At 41.9% G+C, this 25,224-nt stretch overlaps 1 protein-coding gene across 8 annotated transcripts in view; it reads right to left on the bottom strand.

Annotated features, from left to right (window-relative positions):
• Positions 1–25,224, bottom strand: part of mthfsd (methenyltetrahydrofolate synthetase domain containing) — a 71,505-nt gene that overhangs the window by 37,750 nt on the left and 8,531 nt on the right. For 4 of the 8 annotated variants that reach the window (XR_012393750.1, XM_073929337.1, XM_073929338.1 and 1 more), the window contains exon 2: positions 6,388–6,588. The exons of the other annotated variants lie outside the window; for them this stretch is intronic. Coding sequence is in view for 3 of the 4 variants with exons in the window: in XM_073929336.1 (XP_073785437.1) it covers positions 6,388–6,561 (174 nt within the window). In the remaining variant the exon portion in view is untranslated. The remainder of the gene's footprint in view (positions 1–6,387; positions 6,589–25,224) is intronic. 8 annotated transcript variants of the gene reach the window in all.

Below are 25,224 nucleotides of genomic sequence, written 5' to 3'. Positions count from 1 at the left end.
ATTGCAGATTAGGAAGTGAAGTGGAGACTAAATAGTTGAGTTTTTAGTCGTTTCTTGAAAATAGCGAGTGACTCTGCTGTTCGGATGCAGTTAGGGAGTTCATTCCACCAACTGGGCAGATTGAGCGTGAGCGTTCACGAAAGTGATCTCTTCCCTCTTTGGGATGGAACCACGAAGCGACGTTCATTCACAGAACGCAAGTTTCTGGAGGGCACATAGATCTGCAGAAGTGAGAGCAGATAAAAAGGAGCAAGGCCAGTCGGCGCCAGTGGTGTAGTGGTTAGTGCGTCGACATATGCACTCCGGTGCTCGCGGCGACCTGGGTTCGATTCCGCCTCACGGTCCTATGCCGATCCTTCCCCTCTCTCTGCTCCCCATGCTTTCCTGTATATTCTCTACTGTCCTTTCAAAAATAAAGGTGAAAAACCCCTAAAAAATAATTAAAAAAAAAAAAAAAAGGAGCAAGGCCAGAAGTCACTTTGTAGGCAAACATCAGAGCTTTGACCAGTAGGGGTGTTGAAGGCGATCTTTCATTCGTCCCCCTCCCTCATCTGAACTAGGTGGTAGGCGTTGCAGAGATCTAATTTAGTAAAGATGGTTGCCTCCTGCAGGAGGTCGAAGGCCGATGACATCAGTGGCAATGGATAACGGTTCTTTACTTTGATATCATTCAATCCCCGATAATCAATGCAGGGGCGCAGAGATCCATCTTTCTTCTCCACATCTCTATCAATATGAGGGTTATGCTTGACTAGCCAGGTGTGACCCAACACTAGTGGAGCCGTGGGAGAGTGAATAAGGAGAAACTGTAACTGCTCCACGTGATTGCCTGAAAGTGTGAGTGTACGGGGAATTAGTGTGAGTGCAGTGTGTTATAACAGCTAGGTGAGAGCCGCAAAGTGTTTTGGCTGAAATGGGGTTATCCAGAGTGACCATAGAAATAACCAGTCGTTTAGCAAAGTTTAAGTCCATAAAGTCTCCTTCCGCACCGGAATCAATAAGGGCAGACACCTGCTTAACAAGACTCTTAACATTTAACCTGGCTTGGAGTGACGCCCGACCCCTGGGCAGTGCACGTGTGTTCATCGTGCTCACCGTTACTCCGCCCTTAGATGGCTTACGCCGCTCTCTGACAGGGCACGCGGCCACCTGATGTCACGAGCAAAGCAGAGGTGAACTCAAATGCAGAAAAAACAAAGTCTTTATTTAAGTAGAGGGTCTCAGGAAAAGCAACAAAACTAAGGTAGCCCAGATGGGTGAATGCTGGGGAAGCATCAAAGAAAAAAACTCCAAAACAACGGGACGCTTGCTCACTGGGAGTCCTGGACACAGATACAGGGTGAATAACATAATGCATCACACAGACACACAAGCGACAACATACTGACAAACATGAAGGGAAATGACGTGCTATAAATAGGGAAAAAGGGAATGAGAAACAGATGGAAAGAATTAGCCGAAATGACTGCTGTTTCTGTGTCTGCGAATAAAAGCAGGCAAAAAAGGTAATCTGTAACACTAAGTAGAGGAAAGTAGCAAGAACGTGTGCAAGTACGGTGACAAGAAGAAGCTGGAACCTGCTGGTCAGGTGGATGGTTGAATGAATCCTTGCTGGAACAGTTTGGAAATGTATTCCTCCATTGCCTTGCCCTCCGGGATGGACAGGGGGAAAATCTGCCCCTTAGGGAGTTTATATCCAGAAAGAAGGTAGATGGCACAGTCCCATGACCGAAGGGGTGAAAGTTTGGTAGCTGCCTGCTTGCTAAATACATTCTGTAACGACAAGTAATCAGGTGGGATATCTACATGGGAAGTAGCAGTCAGGCTTTCAATATTGGACGCAGCGACAAGAAGCGACAGTTATACATACAATTCTTTCTCCAGTGGAGAATTTCACAATCTTCCCACCTGATTTCTGGAGAATTGAGTGCCAGCCATGGATGTCCCGAGATACTTCCAGTACCAGAAAGCTCACTTCTTCCTGATGGAGACAACCAATTTGGAGCATTATCTTAGGGGAGCAATACCTGACCCTTCCTCTTCCTAGTGGTTTTTCTTACAACCAAGTTTTGGTGTTTGTGGTATTGACACTGGAGCAGGAGCTGATCAAGATATTACTGGGATGTAGAAGTCCAGAGGATCCTGAATACATTAAAGCGGAGACAGAATAAGACATTTTAGGGGTGACCGTTCATTCATTTTCTTTTTAGCTTAGTCCCTTAAATAATCTGGGGTCACCACGGCGGAATGAACCACCAACATATCGAGCGTATGTTTTGTGCAGCGAATGCATCACTGGGAAACATTAATACGCACTCATTCACACTCATACACTACGGACAATTAAGCCTACCCAATTCACCTATACCACGTGTCTTTGAACTTGTGGGGAAAACCGGAGCACCCAGAGGAAACCCATGCGAACATGGGGAGAACATGCAAACTTCACACAGAAACGTCAACTTACCCAGCCGAGGTTCAAAACAGCAACCTTCTTGCTGTGAGGCAAATGTACGACCCACTGTGGAACTGTGCAGCACCATGGGTGACCAGGCAGTAATGAGATTTAAAGGGCACCTAGGTTACCCCTTTTTTCAAATTTAATATAAGTCTTTTGCGTCTCTAGAATGTGTATGTAAAGTTTCAGCTCAAAACACCAATCAGATTTTTCATTATACCATTGACTAGATCCTGTTTTATACATCTTTCCACCAGGGGGTCGTTTTGTTATACTGCCCTCAGCTGCGTCAGACAACAGACAGACTTAAAGGAAGAAGGTCTCATGCAGCGTTTGTGCGAAATAATACAGTAAGAACTTTACCAATGAGTATTTGTTGTGCAGTTGCATTGATGAGTGACACGCAATATTGTTACAAAGTTTACGCACACACACGCACACACACACGCACACACACACACACACACACACACACACACACACACACACACACACACACACACACACAGAGATACACATTGTGATGGGCTGAAGAATCACACGACAAGAGAATTCAAGTTTAGATCCCAGATGGTGGATTTATTTAAAATGGTCCACGTGTGCAAGATTCAAAGGGGTGCTCCAGCAGCGGGTGATGTTCTTTTAACAGTGGGGTGCTCAGTGTCCGTGAGGTGGTTCTAGAAAACCGATCAGTCACCAACTGCTGTCTGAAGAAAAGAAAGGGAGAATAAGCTTTACTGCTCTGTTTCCTTCGTATGCTTCCCCCCTTCTGGTTCTCTCGGTGTGGCTTATGTAGCCGGTCTTGGATGAGTTGCAGCTGGTGCTGATTAGTTGGGAACGGGAGGCCCCAGGTGTTCCTCGTTCCTCTCCAGGACGACGCTGATAGCTCCATGGGATGCTAGTCACACTCTCCCCCCCTAAGTGACATCCTGGTCCTGTGGATGACATGAGACAGTAGGGGAGAATTAGGGGGTGGGTGTGGAGTGACTCCTGACAGACCTGCAATAGCCGCCCAGATGCGAGAGAGTCCATCAGCGTTGGCAGTCCCGGCCCTGCGACGCACAATGAAGTGGAAGTCCTGGAGCGCAAGGAACCATCTTGTCACCCTGGAGTTTGTGTACTTTGCCCTGGCCATCCACTGAAGATGTGCATGATCGGTAACCAGGGTGAACTGGCGGCCAAGGAGGTAGTACCGCAGCTCCAGGAGTGCCCACTTGATGGCAAGAGTTTTTTTTCTACGGCAGCGTAGTTCCTCTCGGCCGGGGTCAGCTTTCTGCTGATGTATAGGATCGGATACTCTTCCCCTTCCTGAACCTGTGACAGAAAAGCTTCTAGTCCTGTGTCAGAGGCATCCGTCTGCAGCAGGAAGGGACAGCCACAATCAGGAGCTTGGAGTACTGGTTCTGAGGTCAGTGCTATCTTGATGTTTCTGAAGGCTTCCTCGGCTGCCGGCGTCCAGTTTACCTTCTCTGGCTGCCCTTTCCTGGTCAGATCTGTCAAAGGGGCGGCTAAAGAGGAGAAGTTAGGGATGAAAAAGCGATAGTACCCTGCCAACCCTAAGAATGCTCGTACCTGGGTTTTGGACTCCGGCCTGGGAGCAATGCAGACAGCTTCAACCTTTTTTTCTTGGGGCTGGATGAGTCCTCTTCCCACTTTGAAACCCAGGTACTTCGCTTTAGAGAGGGCAAGATGGCACTTATGAGGATTGGCAGTGAGTACAGCCCTTCGGAGTTCAGACAGCACCCTCCGTAGACGGTCCAGATGATCCTCCCATGCACCGAGTGGATCACAATGTCGTCTAAGTATGCTGCAGTATATGCACTCTGTTGTAGTGGCGTTGTTGGGCCTTTTGTGCTGTAATCAGATGCTCCCAGACTAACGGCATGACACGGTCAATTTTTTCCCTCATCTGCTTGACGTGTTCCACCCCAGACTGATGGATTGTAGGCTGCTGCCTCCAGGCCTCCTTTGCCACATCCAGGAGGCCCCGGGTTTGTTGTCCTACGAGGAGCTCAAATGGGGTGAAGCCAGTTGAGGCCTAGGGGACTTCCCGGATCCCAAAGAGAATGTAGGGCAGCATAAGGTCCCAGTCGTGCTTGTCCTCCGCGGCAACCCGTCTTAGCATTTGCTTTAATGTTTGGTTAAAGCGTTCAACCAGGCCATCTGTCTGGGGGTGATAGTGGTGTCAACTGCTTCACCTTCAGCAGCCTGCAGAGGTCAGCCATTAACCGTGACATAAAGGGGGTACCCTGATCGGTCAGGATCTCTGCGGTGATGCCGACTCGGCTGGAGAGCAAGAAGAGCTCCTGGGTGATTGTACCGCCTATGGAGGCACCGCCTCTGGGTACCGGGTAGCCTAGTCGACAATCACTAGGATGTACTTATGTCCCTGGGCAGACTTAGGCAACGGCCCTACCAGGTCCATCCCAATGCAATCAAAGGGCATCTCAATAATAGGTTATGGAATTAGAGGACTCGGGGGAGGTGTCCTTGGTGAGGTCCGTTGGCAGGTGGGGCAGACCTGGCAGAACCGCTTTACATCTGCCTCCAGTCCTGGCCAGTGGAAACTGTTCCGTATCTGCTGGACCGTATTGGCCACCCTAAGGTGTCCTGCCATGGGATGGGAATGGGCCAGATCCAGTATCGCTTCAGTCTTGGATCGTGGTATGACCAGCAGTAGTTTTCCCCCCCCCCCCCCCATCCCCACCGCTGTGCGACCTCGTAGAGCAGGCCATTTTGGACAGCAAAATATTGGAGAGGGTGGGGACCAGGCTGACTTTCTTTTCCCTCAATGACTCGGACTTGGGTCCAGCAATGTTTCAACCTATCATCTCCCTGTTGTTCCTTGGCAAATGAGCCCCCTCCCGTGACCTGATGAAAGACATTATAAAACAGGTTAGTATTATGAGAGGGGGACTCACCATCTCTCCCGTTGTCTGATGCCAGAAGGACGGGTCGCCGACGAGGTCTTCGGTTGGGCTTTCTACGGTGACGGCTCCCTCTGGGGCTGGCAAGTTGGGAAGCGGCATCTAACAGGCGCTCTAAACCTGGCCAGTCTCTCCCAAGGAGGACAGGAACTGGGTGATCTCTCACCACTCCTACCTCAACCGGCTGAAATAGTTACATGACGGGCAGGGACCTGACGGGTGTCCCCGTGGACACAGGTGATAGGCAGGAAGGTCTTCGACCCAGTCCGGGGGGTCAAAATACGTATGTGTACCAGACTAACCGCACTACCAGAGTCGAGTAGGGCCCGGTATGGTTTTCCGTTGATCCTGACAACGGCTTCTGGGGCTCCTTTAGGTAGGTCTCTGTGTACAATGCAGCCTGCCAGCCAGGTCCGTGAGGGGGGGGGTGTTAAAACCTTTGAAGGCAGGGGCTCCTGCCATGGAGAGGGAGCCATCGGCCTGCTCACGGGTCGTTGAGGGCCCTCTGGCGCGCGTCGCTCCTGGACCACCCTCCGGGGAAAAGGCGGCGCTCTCTCCCCTTCTTCCTGATGTAGGGTCGCATCCGCCAGTTCAATCGCCTCAATGAGCTCCAGGGTAGTTAAGGGGTTTCTCATTCCGATTGCTCGTCAATGGGATCGGGGAAGAGCCTGGAGCAGTTTGTCGATGACCACTCGTTCTGCTACCTGACTCGGCGTTGGGTCTTCCTCCAAGAGCCAATGTCTTGCAAGTCGTGTGAGACCCGCTGCTTGGGCACAGACCGGCAGATGGGGCTTATATGTTCACTTAAAGAACTGTTGAGCTGTACATGTGGATGACAGTCCCATATGGGCCAGGATTTCCGCGTTTTAGGTCCTGGTAAGTGGTAGGTGCACTACCGACCTGGACCAGGACCTGCGGCCAGTCGTCGACATTCCACCCTTCATTCGTAGCAGTGGTTTCAAACATTTGTAAATAAGATTCAATGTCATCGTGAGGGGTTACCTTTGGAAGGAGATGAGTGGCTTGGGCATGAGTGTCTGGTAGCGGAACACGTTGTGCAGCAGCCAGACACAGGGCAAAAAAGTTCTTGCTCCGTCTGGTCCTGACGAGCCGCCAGATGCTCGGCCACTTGCTGCTGGCGGGTGCTGACCTTGGTGAGTCGCTGGAGAAGTTCATCCATCCCGTAGGGGAGTGACCGCTTGCCTGCACACAAAAGGAGAAGAAATTTTTTTTTTACTTATTTATTTTTTTATATAGATGAGTGGAAGTCTGGGCTTTGGTGATTCTTCACTCTTTTGCCCGCATTCTCTACCAGTGTGATGGGCTGAAGAATCACACGACAAGAGAATTCAAGTTTAGATCCCAGAGGGTAGATTTATTTACAATGGAGCATAAGTGCAAGATTCAAAGGGGTGCTCCAGCGGCGGGTGATGTTCTTTCAGCAGTGGGGTGCTCAGTGTCCGTGAGGTGGGTCTAGAAAACCGATCAGTCACCAACTGCTGTCTGGAGGAAAGAAAGGCATTACTGCTTTGTTTCCTTTGTATGCCTCCCCCCTTCTGGTTCTTTTGGTGTGGCTTATGTAGCCGGTCTTGGATGAGTTGCAGCTGGTGCTGATTAGTTAGGAACGAGAGGGCCCAGGTGTTCCTCGTTCCTCTCCAGGACGACGCTGATAGCTCCATGGGATGCTCATCACAACACGCGCGCACACACACACACACACACACACACAATCAGACAGACAGACAGAGTGTGCTTAGCTTAGCATTGTTTTTGCACACAAATGTGTCAGGATACAGGCTAATCTCCACTGCTCTATGGATATCTGTTATGTAAATGTACAAAACAAACCTGATTTAACGTCCACAAATCGGGATTGATGCGCCTTCTTTCATAATTGTTCTGACTCGCGGATGTGCTGATGAAGTAAAGCTGAAGTAAATCGCTGTACTTAATTACACACATGCTCTGTTTTAAAACATTTTAAACATGTGAAACTTACTATTGATGACATTTGATGACGATTGATGATCCTAGCGAACTGAACAGACCTTTTTTTCCTGGTTGCTTTGAGCACGTCTGGTCTTGTTGACATTATTATACACGTGACTACAGGGACATGCTACACGAAGCTGTCAATCAATTTGTTGGGCAGGGGGACCGCACTCCTACGTCAAGTTGCGGTCGCTCTGAAAACCGCTCCAATTGGTCCACTGTTTTTATGTTGTTAAATTGAAAAAAAGGGACTGGGTGTGTTTATTTCACCCCAATATGACGGTCTATACACACGTCTGTCCAAACAGCTTGAAAAATTGATTTTTTACCATAGGTGCCCTTTAAATGCAGAACTTTATTTTGAATTTTAATGGTACTTACCACTGGACCAAGAGAGATTTAACCGTTCAGGCTTTGATGAAATGATCCTTAGTTGTGCAGTATAAACATTCTCCATGGGTCATTTGACGAGTTCTTTCAGTCTTGGACAGACGTTGTAACGACTGCTTAATGTTTGATGTACAGTGTATACAATAGTTATGTCCCCTTTAAGATAACTTCTTCTATGGTTGTTTTACCTTTTACCTTATAAGCAGAGCGATAAAGTTTCTGTCTTTTTTCTTCCCTCTGGGTAAACACTAAGACACCTGGCACTCATTGCAAACTGGTGCCCGAACCACTGGATTCTACCAGGCCATCTTCTGTCTTCTCTGGCACAGAGGATCGCTGATTTCACCGAGAGGTTGCATTTCTTCCCCGTGAGCTGCAGCCGACGGACCGAGTCACGTAGCTCGCGTCATTTAACACGGAGAACACGCGGTTGATGTGTGATGAACACAGGTACTGTAATGTTTTTTGATGGATGTCCTATTTCTCTCGCTAATCACCAAGGTTGCTGTTACGGGAGCTTTTCCAATTTTTGAACATTCATTTCTTTTGGTTGTTTTTTTTTTTTTTTTTTGCTTGGGGATCTGTGAACTGCTGCTAGTTAACTAAAGTGAAATGTGTCGCATTTAACTTTTGATCTTGATCTGACTTTTTTTTCGGTAACAGGGATGTTTTTCTGTGATCATCGTCTGTTAAGTACTGAACAGGGTAAGCCAAAGAGAGGAATTAATATCATGTATATGATATCCTGTCATTATAAGACTTTTAAATAATACCATTTCTTAAGCATTGTTGATAGCTAGTGTTAAAAATAAATAAATTTGTTAAACTAGCATAAATTGTCAATATTACAACAAATGGTGAAATAGGTATTTAAGTATTAAGTTATTCTCTTCAGAGATTTTTAAAAAATGAGTTATATCTTATATAATTATATATTTTTTATATTTCTATGGAATTATAAAAGCTTATTTATCATGTTAGGATTTTATAGTGTTTTTATAGTGATGTTTTTTATGTTCTTGTTGGGTCTGTTGCAACGTAATTTCGTTCTGCATTACAATTCTATTGTGATGATTTGAATGACATAAATAAAGGAAACTGAAACTGAACTTTATTATTTTGTTTATTTTTGTCCTATGCTGTTAACAGTATTATATATGTTAGTGTGAAAATGGGGGATTACTGCTAATTGGGAACTAACTTTGGAAAAAAAAAAGAATCCGCACACAATGTTTCGCTGTTTATATATATGTTATATCATATGTGGACATTGCTCTTTGTGTGGGGTTTTACATTTCAGTTATTCGTTTTTTTGATAGTATTATGGCTACTCACTGTGGATGGCAGTTAGACCTCACTGACTGTTTAGACGACGAGTTTCCTCAACAAAGGGAGAATTTGCAGGAGTCAGCAAGTGATCTAAGGGCTGAAGTCCAACTGTTGCATGTAGAGGTGACAGTGATTCAAAAGTGTCTGCGTAATTTCATTGACCTACAAAAAGGTACACTAGACCAATTAGTGCATCATGACTTTACCACATCTGTGGCTCCACAGACATTTCCCCTGGCCAGTTCAACACCGTATGGGGTGACTCATTTGCCACCGGCAGCCTCAAGGATAGTAAAGTGAGGATACGTCCTCTTGGAACACCCCATTGAGGGTAAAAGTCAATCTGCATGGACGTGCTATGGAGGCGACCCTGGACACTGGTGCTTCACTGTCTGCTGTAAAGGCAGAAGTTGTTCAGTATATTTCAAAGAGTGACTCAAGTTTAAAACCATGGTGTTCTGCTCCTATTTAGCTTACTGATGGTGCTCCGTGTTGCCCACTGGGTTTGATATGGCTTTCATTTGGGTTTTTAGGCCAACGCTTCTATCACCGGTTTGTCATCATCATAAAAACACTTTCTTCACCTGTCATTTTAGGGATGAACTTTATGTTCAAGAGTCTGGGATCAGGAGTAGATTAGGAGTCACAATGCATATCCAATCCAGGACAGCGGTGTTGGGGGATGAACCTGTTGCCCTGGAAGAGTTGGAGGGTTTGGATGTTACACTGCCTAGCGTTAACCTGCCATGCTTAGGGGTTCATTTCCCTACCCTATCGGATCAGGTGGGAGAAGCGTCCTTAAATAGTGAGCAGAAAAGTGAGCTGATGTGAGTTGTAGAGTCTTTCGCTGGATTGTTTGATGGACATTTGGGACACACCTCTCTCGAGGAGCACAAGATTAATACAGGTGATGCCAAACGTGGAGAACATACTTCAGTCCTCAGCCCCAGAGTGAAGAGTCAACACAAAGTTTAGAAAAAATAATCATAAGAATTTATTTAATACAAATATGGAATTTTAACAGAAACTAGGGGTCAAAACTGAGTAAGTATAGCCTAAAACAACAAACAAAAAGCAGCTAATTAAGGTTTAGAGGACTAGCTCACCTAATCCAAAATCAAAGATGAAAATCAACAACACAAACTTCCCTGAACTTCCTCTCTCAACCATAAACAGGCAAAAAGATATACAACATAAAACAAGGGACTCACCCTTTAGGCACACTTTGAAGTACACAAAATAAAAAATAGAAATGAAAGTACAACAAAGTTAATTTAGCATTAAAGTTTAATCCAACTACTGCAAAATTTCAACCACTGTAAAAACTTGTAAACAATATGACCACAAAGTTCAACTATAAGTGAACAATATCAACTACTGCAAAATTCCAACCACTGTAAAAACTTGTAAACAATATGACCACAAATTACAACTATAAGTGAACAATATCACAAAAAAACAACCAACTGTTGCACTTAAGAGCTGGGGAGAAGTGTTCCTCAGCTCACTAGCTTCAGAAGCCAGTATTTAAAGCCAAACCACTCCGACTCATGGAGGTTCACAACGACTAGCAGCTGGGTGCTAATTAACCTGAGAGTTGGGGAGGGAGGGAGAGAGAGAGAGAGAGCAGAGTGGAGAACAACATTTTATGCAAAGCCTACACACAAAACTATGTTTTAGCTGTAACACCCCCACCATAAAGAACACAGTCCAGAGTTCCATAACATTACTGTCCCACCTTTCACCACTTAAGCAGTGTCATCCACAGATCGTGATAATGCATCTGCTACAACACTGTCTGCCCCCTTGATATGCTGGATTTGGAGGTTAAAGTCTTATAACTTCAAGGCCCAACATAACAAACGTTGGTTTAAGGAGGACATGTGGACAGGAAAGTTAGTGGATTGTAGTCTGTGTAAACAAGGCTGAGCACTACTACCAAGGTAGACTTCAAAGTGCTGTACAGCCCACAGTAAAGCCAAAGCTTCCTTTTCAATAGTGCTGTAAGACATTCAATGCCTTCAGCATCTTCTTGTACAAGAACAGCTCCTGCACCAAAGTGGCTGGCAATGAAGGTTGAAGTCGGGTGCTGCAAGAATAGGGGCATTGCTGAGAAGATCTTTAGCAGCTTGAAAAGCATGGGTACAGTCAGCATTTCACTGGAAAACTCTTATTGAGCTAAACAAGTTTGTGAGGGGTGCAAAAACAGATGAGAAGTTTCTACAGAATCCTCTATAATAGCCAGCCATTTCCAGGAATCTTCGAAGCTCACGCTTGTTGTGGGGTTTAGGAAAGTCGAGGATGGCTTTAACAGGTTTGATCCAACCGTGTCCCACCTTCTTCCCTAGATAGGTTACAGTGGCTTTGCCAATCTCACACTTGGCAAGGTTTAGGGTTAAGGAGGCAACATTTAACGTCTCAAACATCACTCTCATGGTCTTTAGATGGTCTTCCCAGGACTCCGAGTAGATAATGATGTCATCTAGGTAGACGTCACAATTGGGCACACCTCCAAGTATGATACGCATCAGTCTTTGGAAAGTCGCTGGCGCATTTCGCATCCCAAAAGCTAGTATAGAATACTGCAGAAAGTAGTCAGGGGTAGCAAATGCAGAGATCTCAGCAGCACGGGCAGTTAGGGGGACTTGACAGTATCCTTTCAGTAGATCAAGCTTTGACAAACCTGGCTGAATACCCTGTCAATACAGTCTTCCATGCGTGGGAGTGGAAAGGAATCTGGCTTGGTGATGACATTCACCTTGCGAAAGTCTGTGCACTAGCGGTATGTACCATCTGCAGGGAGAGCTCCATGGACTTTGTTGGGCTAGACCATGCTGTAACATGTATTCAACCTCAATCTTCATGATCTGTCTCTTCACCGGGTTGACTCTGTAAGAATGCTGCTTTATTGGCTAAGCTGACCCCACATCAATATCATGCTGAAGAAGAGTGATTCTTTCTGGAACATCTGAAAACAGAGCTGGAAACTGAAACATTAGCTGGGTTACCCGATTAATTTGTTCAGGCTCAGGGTGAGAAAGGAAGGTAGGGAGGTCTTTCATCACAGCAGAGTTCTGCAACTTGACACAGTCTTGTTTGGGAGCTAGCACCACAGCAGCTACTGGTAATGCTGGAGTTACAGGGGTAATTGGGAGATTGGGGGTAGAGTCACGTACAAACTTCTTCAGCATGTTGACATGACAGACTCTAGTCTTGCTAAGTCTGTTAGGGGTGTTGATTATATAGTCAGTCTCATTAATTTTCTATTTCACAGAGTACAGACAACTAAACCTAGCACGTAGTGCAGAACCAGGCTCGTGTAGAAGGACAAGAACTTCATCATTTGGCTGGAAGCTACGACAATCTTCACATCATAAAGTTTCTTCGTTTCCAACTGAGCAACAGTCAAATGTTCTTGGGCCAGCTTGCGGGCTTGGTGTAGATGTTCTCTACATAAACTGACATAATCCACCACAGACACAGGTGGTGAATCTTTAGTAAAGAGCTGTTCACTTAACACTTTCAGTGGTCCTCTCACATGGTGACCAAAGACGAGATCAGCAGGGCTGAAGAGATTCTTGTTCAGCTTCTCGGACTGCAAACAACAAGAACGGCAAGGCTTCTGCCCAGTCATTACCACTTGCTAAGCAATAGGACCGAACATCATTTTCAAGGTTTGGTGGAACCTTTCCACAGCACCTTGAGATTGTGGATGGTAGGCACTGGAAAGTACATGTTGGATGCCAAATTGTTTAAGCATTTGGGTAAGCATTTTAGAGGTAAAGTTTGTGCCTCTGTCAGTCTGTACGATCTTTGGCAATCCAAAGATCGTACGGAATTTAATTAGTTCTCGGACAAGGGCTTGGGCTTTTATAGAGTGCAAGGGTATTGCTTCAGGGAAAAGGGTAGAAGTACACATTATAGTTCAAATATACTCATGTCCTGATTTTGACTTGGGCAACGGACCTACGCAATCTAATAGAAGACGCTCAAAGGGTTCTTGCATGACTGGAATTGGTCGTAAGGGAGCAACAGACAATTTCTGATTAGGTTTGCCTGCTATTTGGCAAATGGCACATGCAGATTTTAGTCCTGGCCAATAGAAGTAGCGGGATACACGTTTAAATGTCTTAGTAACACCAAGATGTCCTGAAAGCACATGATCATGAGCAATTTTCAATACTGATGGTCTATACTGCTGGAGTAGAACAATTTGGTCGACTTCAATGAGGGAGGAACGAGCTTGGGTCTCCAACGCTGCATTAAAATGTCTCCTTCGCATAAGTATTTAACTTTACCAGGCAATTTATTTCTGTCGTTTGTGACAGACTCAATACAACAGGCCAAAGAAGGATCAGCTTTCTGAATTGAAATTAAATATTCTTTACCCATTTGAAGAACAGATTGTAATTGAGAATTGGGTAGCTCACCAGACTTAACATTAGGCGTTTTCTCTGGCTGCGCATCACTATTGTGGATATTTAAAAAAGTTTGAGAGAGATCAACTACCTCAGCAAACTTTTTACTCTGTGCTCGAGTCACTGCACAAGAGGGAAAAACAGCCAACATATCTTCTGTAGGCAAAAGACCATTACTTGAAATTGGCTTGTTGCTCACCAAAGAACTAGGAAAGACTCTACCACCGGCAAGATCATTTCTAAGGGTGTCACGATTTCATTTTTAAATCGAAGTCAATCAGAAATCAAGCTCAATTTCGATTATCGAATCAAAAAATGGAATTGTTGAAGCTGCCACGCCCCCATGTCATGTCAGCTTGGCTTGCCAAGTGGAAAAAAAGACACGCTTGTTGAAGAGCTTTTGGAACTGCAGACACAGGAGACCCTCGACAGAGCTTAAACTCTCTCCTCTTAGAGGAGTTCATAGGCTCTTAAGATAGCCGCTTTAATAATGTCATAATCAAGAGATTGCTCTAATAGTAAGGCAGAAGAAATTTCCTGGGCTTTTCCAGAGAGGCATTGCAATAGCAAAGCCCATACATCCTTAGACTATTTCAGTTTACCAGCAATTAGGGTTGTAACGGTATGAATTTTTCACGGTATGATAATCGTCTAAAACAATACCACGGTTTGACGGTTTCGCGGTATACGGTATGTTACAAATGTTACAAAATAATAGAACAGTGAAGCAAATTTGACTTTTTCCAAATAATATATTTTTAGTTACTATAAACAACACCACTTACAATGAACAAATAAAAATAAGAAAATAATAAATAATGTGTCAAAGTCCAAATAAAGTCCAAATAAACATGGTGCAAATCCTCAGTAAAAAAATAGATATAAATATTTACTATACTATAAATAGTTACATAACGAAACTAGATTCAATATGGAACATCCTTAGGTTTTATGTGCCAGCATGGATATGGTTGTCTGTGGATATGGATTCGGATTTGGTTGTCTGCAATGCAGACAAACAGCTGCATCTTCATTTGCGTCTTTTGAAAACAGCAAGAGCAGCAGTTCGTCTTTGCTGTGTCACTGTTTTGTCATGTTTCTGTGCTGCTGTGCATGCAAAAGTACTTAGTATGAGAATTATTTCATGCAAAATTTTTTTTTTTGCGTTTTATTTAGCCGCGCATAAATGTATGCCTATCTCTCATTCCGTGTTGTTCAAAAAGCTTGGTCCACAAACAAAAGCGAAACCTATGCTTATTGGTTGTGATATAGCGAGTTTGAACCAATCTGGGCATGGAGGAGGGATAATGCATCAATGTATCATGTCTGATTTGTCCGGAGACACAGTGACGAGCGTTTCTTTGTCAAATCAGCGTTGTCAAATGTTGATGACGTAACCGCACTGATTCCGGAGCCTCTGAATGTTATGTGATACAGCACTGGAAAGCTGAGATTCTCTTCTTTATGCCAATCTTTGAATTGTATGAATCGGATCAGCGGATCAAAAGTTATTAAACATTTAAGAGCAATACTTATTTTTAGCCGCGGGCGGCTGTCTCTGTCTTTAAGGGTTAAAACCGTTGATATGCAATTGTTCATGGTATGATAATCGTGCACGTTCAAATCGTGGTAAACCGCCATACCGGTATATTGTTACAACCCTACCAGCAATACGCTCAAATGTTATAAAGTAAGCATTTACTTCACTTTCTCTAAATGGTGGAACTAACTTTAGATATTTGCTAATGTCAAAATTCACATTAACATCAGCTTCCTGTGAATTCTTAGGTGTCTCAGGTGGAGAGCTAGCAGAAGGACCTCGTAAATGGGGCATTGGAACAGGCTTGTCTTTCTCATGTTCCATTTTTTGTAACTGAATTTCACGGTTAGTCTCTGTTTCTAAAACACGTAATTTAATAAGCAGTGTCTCACATTCCTGCTTCTTAATTTCAAGATCAAGCTCTTTCATCTTTATGGCTAAAACAGGGACAATAGGAGACTCAAAGACTGTGAGGACTGCTAGTTGATATTGCTCTAACTACTGCATCAGGTAAAACATTCCCCTCCTCTTCAACTACGTACGTGCCCATACGTCAGCAAAAACCATGGGAGTACACAGGGGTGGACTTTGTCTGCCCTTTACCATGCACACCCTGTGGTACCTCTTACATCTTTTTGTCGACTATTTTACGAAGTGGGTTGAGGTTAGTGTGGTGAGAGAGGACTGCTCAAGTTGCTGCCAGTAAATTGCTAAGCGAGGTCTTTGCACGACATGGTGCGCCCACATATTTGATCTCTGACAGGGGATCTCGTTCATGAGTGAAATTTTTAGGCATGTGCTTGGTGCCCTGGGCTCTGAGCACAGACTCACAACCGCCTATCACCCCCAGACGAATGTGACGGAGAGGGGGTGAATCGCTCACTGAAAACTGCCATAGGTGCCTAAATTGACAACAAGCACACCGTTTAGGATCACTACCTGCCCCAAATTTGTTTTGCCCTAAGAACAACCCAGTATGAAAGCACTGGACACAGTCCGTCCATGTTACTGTATGGTCGAGAAATGAATACTCCTCTTGATATTATTATCGAACCCAACTGTGATGGAATAGAGGAGCCGGGTGTCCCGTATCCTGAGAGCTTGGAGTCCTCAATCCGTGAGGCTCATGCTGCACCCATTTTGGAAGCCTGTCATTCCAAAAGAAAGAAATAATATGACAAAAACATCGGCCTGTCTTTTATTCTGTGGATGACTTGGTCAGAGTAAAGACTCGTCCGAGGCTAGATGCTCTGGCAAACTTCACTGCAAAGTTGAAACCTATCTATGCTGGCCCTTATCGTGTTGCGCAAAAGCTGTCAGACCTAAACTACAGTCTTACTGATGTGAATACAGAAGCAGATGCAGGGGTGTTTCATGTTGTAAATATTATGCCTTTTCATGCTTGGAACCCTCTTGTTGCGACAGAAGTAATACCTGAGTCAAGTTTAGTTACAGGGGCTTCAGCTGACAATCTCTAGGGGGAGGGAATCCCTATGGGAACTTATTGGGGCACTACTTCATTAAACTCAGCAGACAACAGTAACAGATCAGGCTCTGAGACTGCTAGAGTTTCTGATCCATCATTACCTGGGGGACGATGTTAATTGCTTGCCCGACATGCAAGTTGACTGTGTGACTACATATCACACAGACAAACTGGACCTTAAATAGTTATTTTGTTTTAGGGATGTAGTGCCATATTTTTGTGATTTAAAGTTATCTATATAACAGGTTGTGAATTTTTCTTGATATATTCTGCATTCTGTGCATTGGGTAAATGGATACTAAGAGTATGGTCAAGCAGGTTATGTACTTGATTTTTAAAAAATATTTTGTATAAAAGAGACAGATAAAGCACCGTTACTAAGTATGTTTTGGATTCTCATGTATGTTAGTGTGTAATTAACTTTTGCATAATTCTCGGTTTGGGTGGCTTGACAAAATTTCATATATGGAATTGTCATTGTGTTATTGGGCTCAGACGTATACGGCTGAGGTCAGCTTTATTTGCCAGCGGTAATCTGTAACGGCTGCTTAATGTTTGATGTACAGTGTATACAAATGTCATGTCCCCTTTAAGATAACTTCTTCTATGGTTGTTTTACCTTTTGCATGAGCTCAGGGAGCTCAGATCAGTTACAGCAAGCTCTGAGGAGAAGTGTGTGATAGTCGCTTTATCGCTGTTTAATTCTTTTGATAATATCACATTTTATTTTGTGATGGATGTTTGAGTGTCTTTTTCATTTCCTTTTGCCCACTCATTGTCATTGACTGGCATGTGTGTATTCGACCGCACTTGGGAGAAACGCATAAAGGCTGATAAGCCGAGCCATATATTTTCTGTCTTTTTTTCTTCCCTCCGGGTAAACACTGAGACACCTGGCACTCGTCACAACGTGTACAATCTATTTACATAGGCTCTGGTACTGGAGGACAGGCAGCACTGGGAGTAGGCTGGTGAGTGGTTTCGGAGATATGGCAAGTGGCTAGGCATTGAGCAATACATGGGGTCCCTTGTGTAAAAGAGATTCTCCAAACCGATGGTATTGTCATAGATGGCCAGGGCTGAGTGAAGACATGGATTCATGTCTTTGATAAGCAACAAGTAAGGCTGTCTCTTTCCATCCACTAGCCACTGCCAGGGTATGGAATTGCAGTGTGTGATCAGAAACGCATAATTTATTCTGCCGTATGTGAAACAGTTGGTCTGAAGTGAAGAGCGCTCCGATAGAAATACAGAAAATTTCAGGAAAATGAGTAGCAAACTGGGAAGATGAAATAATGATGGCGCAATTCCAGTTCCATATAGACTTAGCCCATAGGAGTGCTTTGCCAGATAACAAGGAAATCAGAAAAGCCACTTTGGAGTGCTCAGTGGGAAACTGAAGAGGATGCATAACTGCAATAAGAGATATTGTTGTTTCACACTTAAAGAAACATAGTTGTCCACTATAATCATCATTTAGAAGGCGACAGTATGATAAGAAAAAATTTGAAGATTTTGAGCCCATTGAATACATCCTCAAAACAAATGAAAAGTGAAGTTTCTAGTTTATCCTAATTCACCAGTCCATAGTTCATATTTCGGGTAAAGAAAATCTGAGTAAAGAACAATACCAGTTGTCATCTATTCAATATGCATCACATCATGGTGGTACAGTCTATAAAGATAATTAATTTTATTCTGAAGTGTTAAGAATTGCACTTGTGTTATATGTAGATTACTTTAAATTTAAAACCCCCTGAGTACATCAAGAAAAAAGTATAAAATCACAACTGTATACCCTTGTCTTTGACAACATCCCTCATTCACTGCAATCCACTCTTAACTCAGTATACCTGGCCTTTTTATGCAAAGCAGTTGACATCAAAAGATTTGGCTGAAGTTATAGCTCCTTTGTTAAAATACATCAAGAGTGACAGTGTCTACATTTCCAGTGTTAGAAAACATGTTTAAGGCTCTTTGCTTTGTGTAGTCGCTGATAATCTTGTGGCAATTTGTGAAAAAAAAAAATTTGATTGTGGATCATTTATTTGCAGCTTCTGTCTTGTAGAACGATCAAAATTTCAAAGAAAGGAGGTGAGGTCAGGTGCATTTCCTGCTCTCACCAAAGAGAATCATGCCACTCATTCGTTGATTGTTAAGGAAAATCCTGCTTTGAAAAACTGTTACAGTGTAAAAAATGCCTGCCCACCAGAGATGTATAGTAACGAAGTAGAACTACTTCACTGCTGTACTTAAGTACTAAAACACAGTATCTGTACTTTACTGGAGTTAGGGTAAATCGATTCACGATTTCGTTTTTTTTTTTATTGTGTTACTAGTCTTCTCAAAACATTACAACAACATGACTGAAATAACATTCTCTTTAAAAGTAACTTGAAAACCATTTGGTTAAGGAACATTGTTTTTTTAATTACCATGTCATACAAAAATCAATCAAGGAGTAAATAAATGTAAAACAAATTGAGAAGTTAAATAGCATTGCAGAAGATTTGAATAATAAATATTTGTGTAACTATTGCACTTGCAGGAATACAGAGATATTTTTTGCAAGTTTTGCTGAGCCTGGGAAAGATTGGCTGTCAGCTCGGCTTTGACTTTGTCTTCTTCTGATTTAATGACAGGTTGTAATGCTGCTGCCTTTTTCTTAAAAAGATACAGTGGAAGTAAAGGACTGAACATGGAAACTGCAAAGCCTAATTTAACCCAATGTGTGAAGTTGTGGACGTATAGCAGAAGCAAATACAAGCACCAGATGTGTGTCTAATATAAAATAATATATTTATTCTATTTTTCTTTTTTCCCCTTTTAAATACCGATCATTTGATGTGCTTTGCTCCACTCTCTGTATTATGCTGCCTGATCTGTCCGGTTTTCAACTAGGTCCGCTAAATGACGTCATGGGGGCGGGTACTTTCATTTTCACTGCTACAGGCCCTCACCTCTGTTCATGTTCAAACCAAAAGATCGGCCCGTTTTTTCACGTGGCAGGGTTTTACGTCCTTCATACATGTTGAGATCGAGTTTATCGACTTGATGAGGGAATATGTCTTGACAATGCACACAGACGTGACTCAGACTCATGCAACAAGTAAAATCCTACATGACTTCACGCTTTAACAGGCAGTCAAGCAGGTCACACATCAGAAGCGCCGCGACACGGCACGCACATGACATTTTGAACTATCACACACCAAACGCGCACATTCGCATGATATTTAACATGAAACTAATCAGATGGAGCTCTGTGGCGCGGCTGAATAATGAACTGCTTCTTGAATTGTGGCTGGGCGGTGCCGGTGTGTGTATAGAAACCTATTTAGAATTCTAAAATCCATGGCGCTGCGTGGTGCGTCGCCAAAAGGCGCTTCTGGTGTGCTTCCTGCTTCATAGAGTGAACCAAAGCGCATTGGTGCCATTATAATGTATTAAACATATATTTTTTAAAAAGTCGCGATTTCTCGATTTGATTAAAAATTAAATCGTCTTAAAACGTAAATTCGAATTAATAAAAAAATTCGGAAAAATTGTCCAGCCCTAACTGGAGTATTGTTTTTTTCTCCTACTTCCACTTTTACTTAAAGTACATATTTTCAGTGAGTTTAATACTTTTACTCCGATAGATTTTTTTATGTGCATCGTTACTCGTTACTAGGGATGTCAAAATGATCTATATCAGTTCAGTAATAGATCATAACTGATTATTACGTGATGACGTCATTTATCTCCTATGCACGATGTCTCAATACTATGGCGAAGGACAGAGGCGCGAGTGAAGGCGGCACACTTTGGACATTTGACCCACTGGCCTGTTTGTGAGGTAACTTTTCCTCTCCTCTTGGCTGTTAAAGCGATACTTATCTTGTGTATCCAGACATGAGCGTGCCTGAGGTGCGAGTTTTCTCCACTGTGTCTATTACAGATTACCTGTGAAAACCGCGCATTATGAGCATACAGACTGTCACCGAGGCTGCTCTTCCCGCCTTCTGTGAACAGCACTTTTATTTCTAAAGCCGATCAGCCCTTTCTGTTGAGAAGGTGAAACAATAACCAATCAAAAAGGTGTAGACCTACCCTGTCGGCACTCAAACAGCAGGCAGGATCATATTTAAATGAGTTTATTTGCTGTTAACGCTCGTGTTGCCTTCTGTGCATGTATTGGAGTTTTGTTTACTACATTCAGAAAGAGTGTTTTCTTTGAGCAGGCCAAATTAAAGGTACAGTTCATATATCTTACTGCTGTATTGAAGAACAAAATTGTATTACAAATAACCCTTTAACTGTCACACCAAGAAGAAAGCAATATAATTTTTTTGATTGCATTTAACTCTTAATGTCGCTAGTTAACACAATCAACACATTTTTTCTCAACACATCCCATAACTTCTAAAATATCAGCCTCTACCAAATGGTTGAGATTTTGGTTTATGGTAAAAGTACCAGAATTAATAAATACACTATAAAAATCTGAAAATATGAAGTGTAAGACCAATTTAATTAAAACATAATCAAAATAAATCATTTTTGAATACTAAATCATATCCATAGGCCATAAAATATTTCATATTTTAATTTAACACAGTAATATACACGTTTTAATGTTTTTTTTTTTGTTTTTTGTTTTTAAATAAAATAAAAATCAAGTGAATAAGTGCAACATTTTATGACATTCAATCATACAAATTTTTTTTATTTTCAGAAAGTAAAACTACACATAATTTCCTGTTAGGGTTGAGTTTAGAGATTTGGAGAGAAAGAGAGAGAGATAGAGAGAGAACTGTGTGTAAGAGAGTGTATGAATGTGTGAGAGTGTAGGGAGAGAGTGTACATTTAGGTGTGTGTGTATGTGTGTGTGTGTGTGTGTGTGTGTGTGTGTGTGTGTGTGTGTGTGTGTGTGTGTGAGAGAGAGAGAGAGAGAGAGAGAGGGAGAGTATGTATGTGAGTGAACATGCTGAAATAACTCATCAGTGAAGGGATTTTTTGGTAAAAGGGCCTGACGATGTGAGTTCTTGTACCATAGAAACTATTGACATCCATTAAATATCTACAAAAAACAAACAATCAAAAATATTTTTTTTTACAATTGTTCTAATGCTCGTACACAAGTATTTTCCATTTAAGAGGTAATCATCTTTGAAAGTTGTGATTTCGACACATTAGTTCTAAAAATTAATTATATTTATAATATATTAATATTAATATATTTATAGATTTTAATAAAAAAAAATCTTGTGTTGTGAAGAAAAAAATCTATGTATGGAAAGCATCGTTAATGCTTAGATATCGAATTGAACCGAATCGATGGAATGATAATCGTAACAGAACCAAACCGTGAGACCAGTGTAGATTCACACCCCGACTCCTTACAATTATAGACCTTTTTCTTGGCTGCTGCATGGAGGGCGCCATAGCGACCACCGTCTTCCGGTAGAAAGTTTAGAACTTTCGCTTACATCGTTTACAAGCGGTAATTTGCGATCCAAAAATGGGTTTCAATAGTGTTTTGAATTGATTACGGAGTGTTGTTGTGGCACACAACTTTGAAAGGTGTGTGTTAAAGCTTTTGTAATCTGTCAGATCTGTGGTTCAAGCGCAAGAGAATGTCTTGTAAGCCATGTTTCTTTTCGTTCTGCTTAATCACGTTCCCCAAAAAAGATATTTAAAATGAACAAAACAATAGGATGTCTTTTGACTGCTTTCTTTAATAACTACAATACACAATACTTGTACTTTTACTTCCAGTACCTGAGTAGTAAATTTTGAAATAAACTACTTGCAATACTTAAGTGCAAAAAATGTTGAATACTTGATTACTTCCACTTAAGTATGGTGCTTAAAGAGCACTTCTACTTCTACTCAAGTCACTTTTTGATAGAGTACTTGTACTTTTACTTAAGTCTGGGTCTCTAGTACTTTATACATCTCTGCTGCCCACTTACTGAAAAACTGAGCTTTACCACTGTTTGATTGGCTATTAATAGAATTTATGACATTTTTAAAGGCATGGTTCTCTTGGAATTGGATCTGTGCTTTAGTGTTTTTATTTTAAAATAAATATTTCACTTTTAGGGAACTAAATAGTGCCTCACACAATTTCCACATAAATGGGCTGACTAAACTGATTGTCCTCAGCTATTGCCTACAACCTTTTCCTCAAGAAAGAAGATTGGAGGAAACATACATGCACAATTGGGCCCTAATACCACTGCTGCCATTCATTATTGGACACAGAATACCTTTTAATGATCTAGCCTGGCTTCTACTCATGTATTTACAAGACATCATTGAACTTGTTATTGCCTCAGTCCACAACAAAGAAAGTGTTGCTTTTCTTGACTCATAAGTTTCCGAATACCAACATAGAGTCCAAGAAGTATTTCCTAATAAAGGTTTAATCCCAATGTACAACTTCTTAGAACACTATCCTGCATTAATAAATGCTTTTGGACCAGTGACTGCTTACTGGACAATGCAATATGAAGCAAAGCACAGCCAATTTTAGCATATCATGAGACATGAGTCATTCATGAGGCATCTTTAGGAACATTATTCTTTCTCTGGCCACAAAGCATCAGCTTATGATAAGTCATCTACTGCAGTCCACAACCGTTGTGCCAGCTCTAAGTATTGTAAGAGTCACATCAGTGCCATTAAATGTACTGCATGTAAATGTTCAGGAATTAATCAAGCATTTGTTTCCTTGTCAGTCTTAAGTACAGCTGGCTGATACAGTCAACTTTCATGCAAAAAGGTACTCAAAAGGCATAATCGTGGCCTACAGTGGTACTGCTGGTCTTGTGATTTTGCTGAAATTGTCCAAGTTGCCCTTTTTGGGAAAAAATGTGCAATTTATTGTGAAAACACTATTGTGGGTTTCATGTTGAGAAGACAGATGAACACCAAAACTTAGTAATGTTTGTCCCCTGTCAGCTCATGGTGACATTAAAGTGCTACATCTGTCTCCAGTGTTGAGTATGACTTTGTGTAATATATATGTTTTTTCTATCTTTCTAGAGATGGAACCAAAATTCAGATTCTGGGTCCTCATTGATCACAAGGTCAAAAAACGTACACTCAAAAGTATCAAACCCTCAACTGTTGATGAATTGGTTGCAGCCATCCAAGAACAATTTGTCATCACCACTGAAAACAGTGTTCAGTACAAAGATGAAGTGTTTACTGACTTTTTCACTCTAACAACCACAAAGGAACTTAAATATAAAAACACACTAAAAGTAGTTAATGTTCCGTTTAACAGAACAGATACACTCTGATGTTTCAGATGATACTGTGATTCTCTCTCCTTCACCGTCTGAAAGGCAAAATCCATGGCCTGCTCTATTTCCAATTCCAACTTTCAGTGTCAAAGCGGATATCTTGGAGCACCTGGCAGAGAATATGTTTGGCTACACAGCAAACCACATGATGCCCAGAGATATGCGGTAGCACAGGCACTAATAGAAAAGCATGCTTGTTTGAAGAAGCCTGGAACTTTTAATGGAATTTATGTGTGGCAATAAAGCCTGAAGTACAAATATGGAAACTATTGTACCAAACATAAAGCATTGGGAAGCCCTGAACTCCTGATAAACTCAATGAAACACAAGATGGGAGATGACAGAAGGCTTGCTAAAACATCAAGAAACCAAAGAGGGCAAGAGTAAATTAACTGCCTTAGCACACTTCTGGTGAAACAGACAGCAGAAAATGAGGCTTGACCTAATAGAAGCCAGCAAGAAAAGGGATGTCAAAAGTATAAATTACATGCTGGAGAAGAATGGAAGTGAAAACCCAGTCCCCAGATGGGCTAAATTTAAAAGAAAGCTCTATTTGAACCATTCCAGGTAAATGATTTATCACTGACATACCTACAGTTCCACTAAAATCAGAAAAAGATCAGAAAAAAAGTCCCAGTTGGATAAGTACACTCCAAAACTTCTTTACCTGTTTAGTGTGAAGGGTAGAGCAGCTGGTCAATGCATCAAGAACTTGTTATTGGAACTGACACAGGTGAGGTAAAAGTGGAAACACATTGCCTAATAAGGCCCGATATTGCAAGAAAAAAAAAAGGTTTACATCTCCTGGTTAATTTTAAGGTAAAATATTAAAAAAGTATGCTTGTGTGTACATACTTTCAGAATTTTCTTTGCTTGAAATGACCCGATCTAATCCTGTTTACATGAAATAAGCCTGCTCACAAGCAGGTTTGAGCTACCAGACATGTTGCTATTACAACAACTCTCTGATAAGTTAAACAAATACCTCTTTCCTTTTTAAGCAAACGTATGGCAATGCTAACTAATTTTTTTAATTGGATTCAGAAATAATATGTCTAAATAAAAAATAATAGAGAAAAAGTAAAAAAAAAATTTACTTATTTTAACTATTTATTTTAAGTATGATTTGGTCAATATACAGATTTTTGTCACAATGTTTAAACTGAAATATTTTGCTTTATATTGTAGACTATTTTTTAGCTTACAGTAAAATAAAATATGTTGATTTTTACAAAAAAAATTAAAAATTAACAAGAAGATCACTACTTAAAAAAGAAATTGGAAAATGTTGCCTTACAAAACACGAAATAAACATGTTGACTTACAACATTTATTAACATTTGTTAATGTTAGCAAACAATCATTTTTAAATCCTTGTTTGTACAAACT

The sequence above is a fragment of the Danio rerio genome, chromosome 18, assembly GCF_049306965.1.
Source record: "Danio rerio strain Tuebingen ecotype United States chromosome 18, GRCz12tu, whole genome shotgun sequence".
Taxonomy (NCBI): Eukaryota; Metazoa; Chordata; class Actinopteri; order Cypriniformes; family Danionidae; genus Danio; species Danio rerio.
Note: the sequence above shows the minus strand (reverse complement) of the source record. Positions and strands in the feature narration are given on the sequence as shown.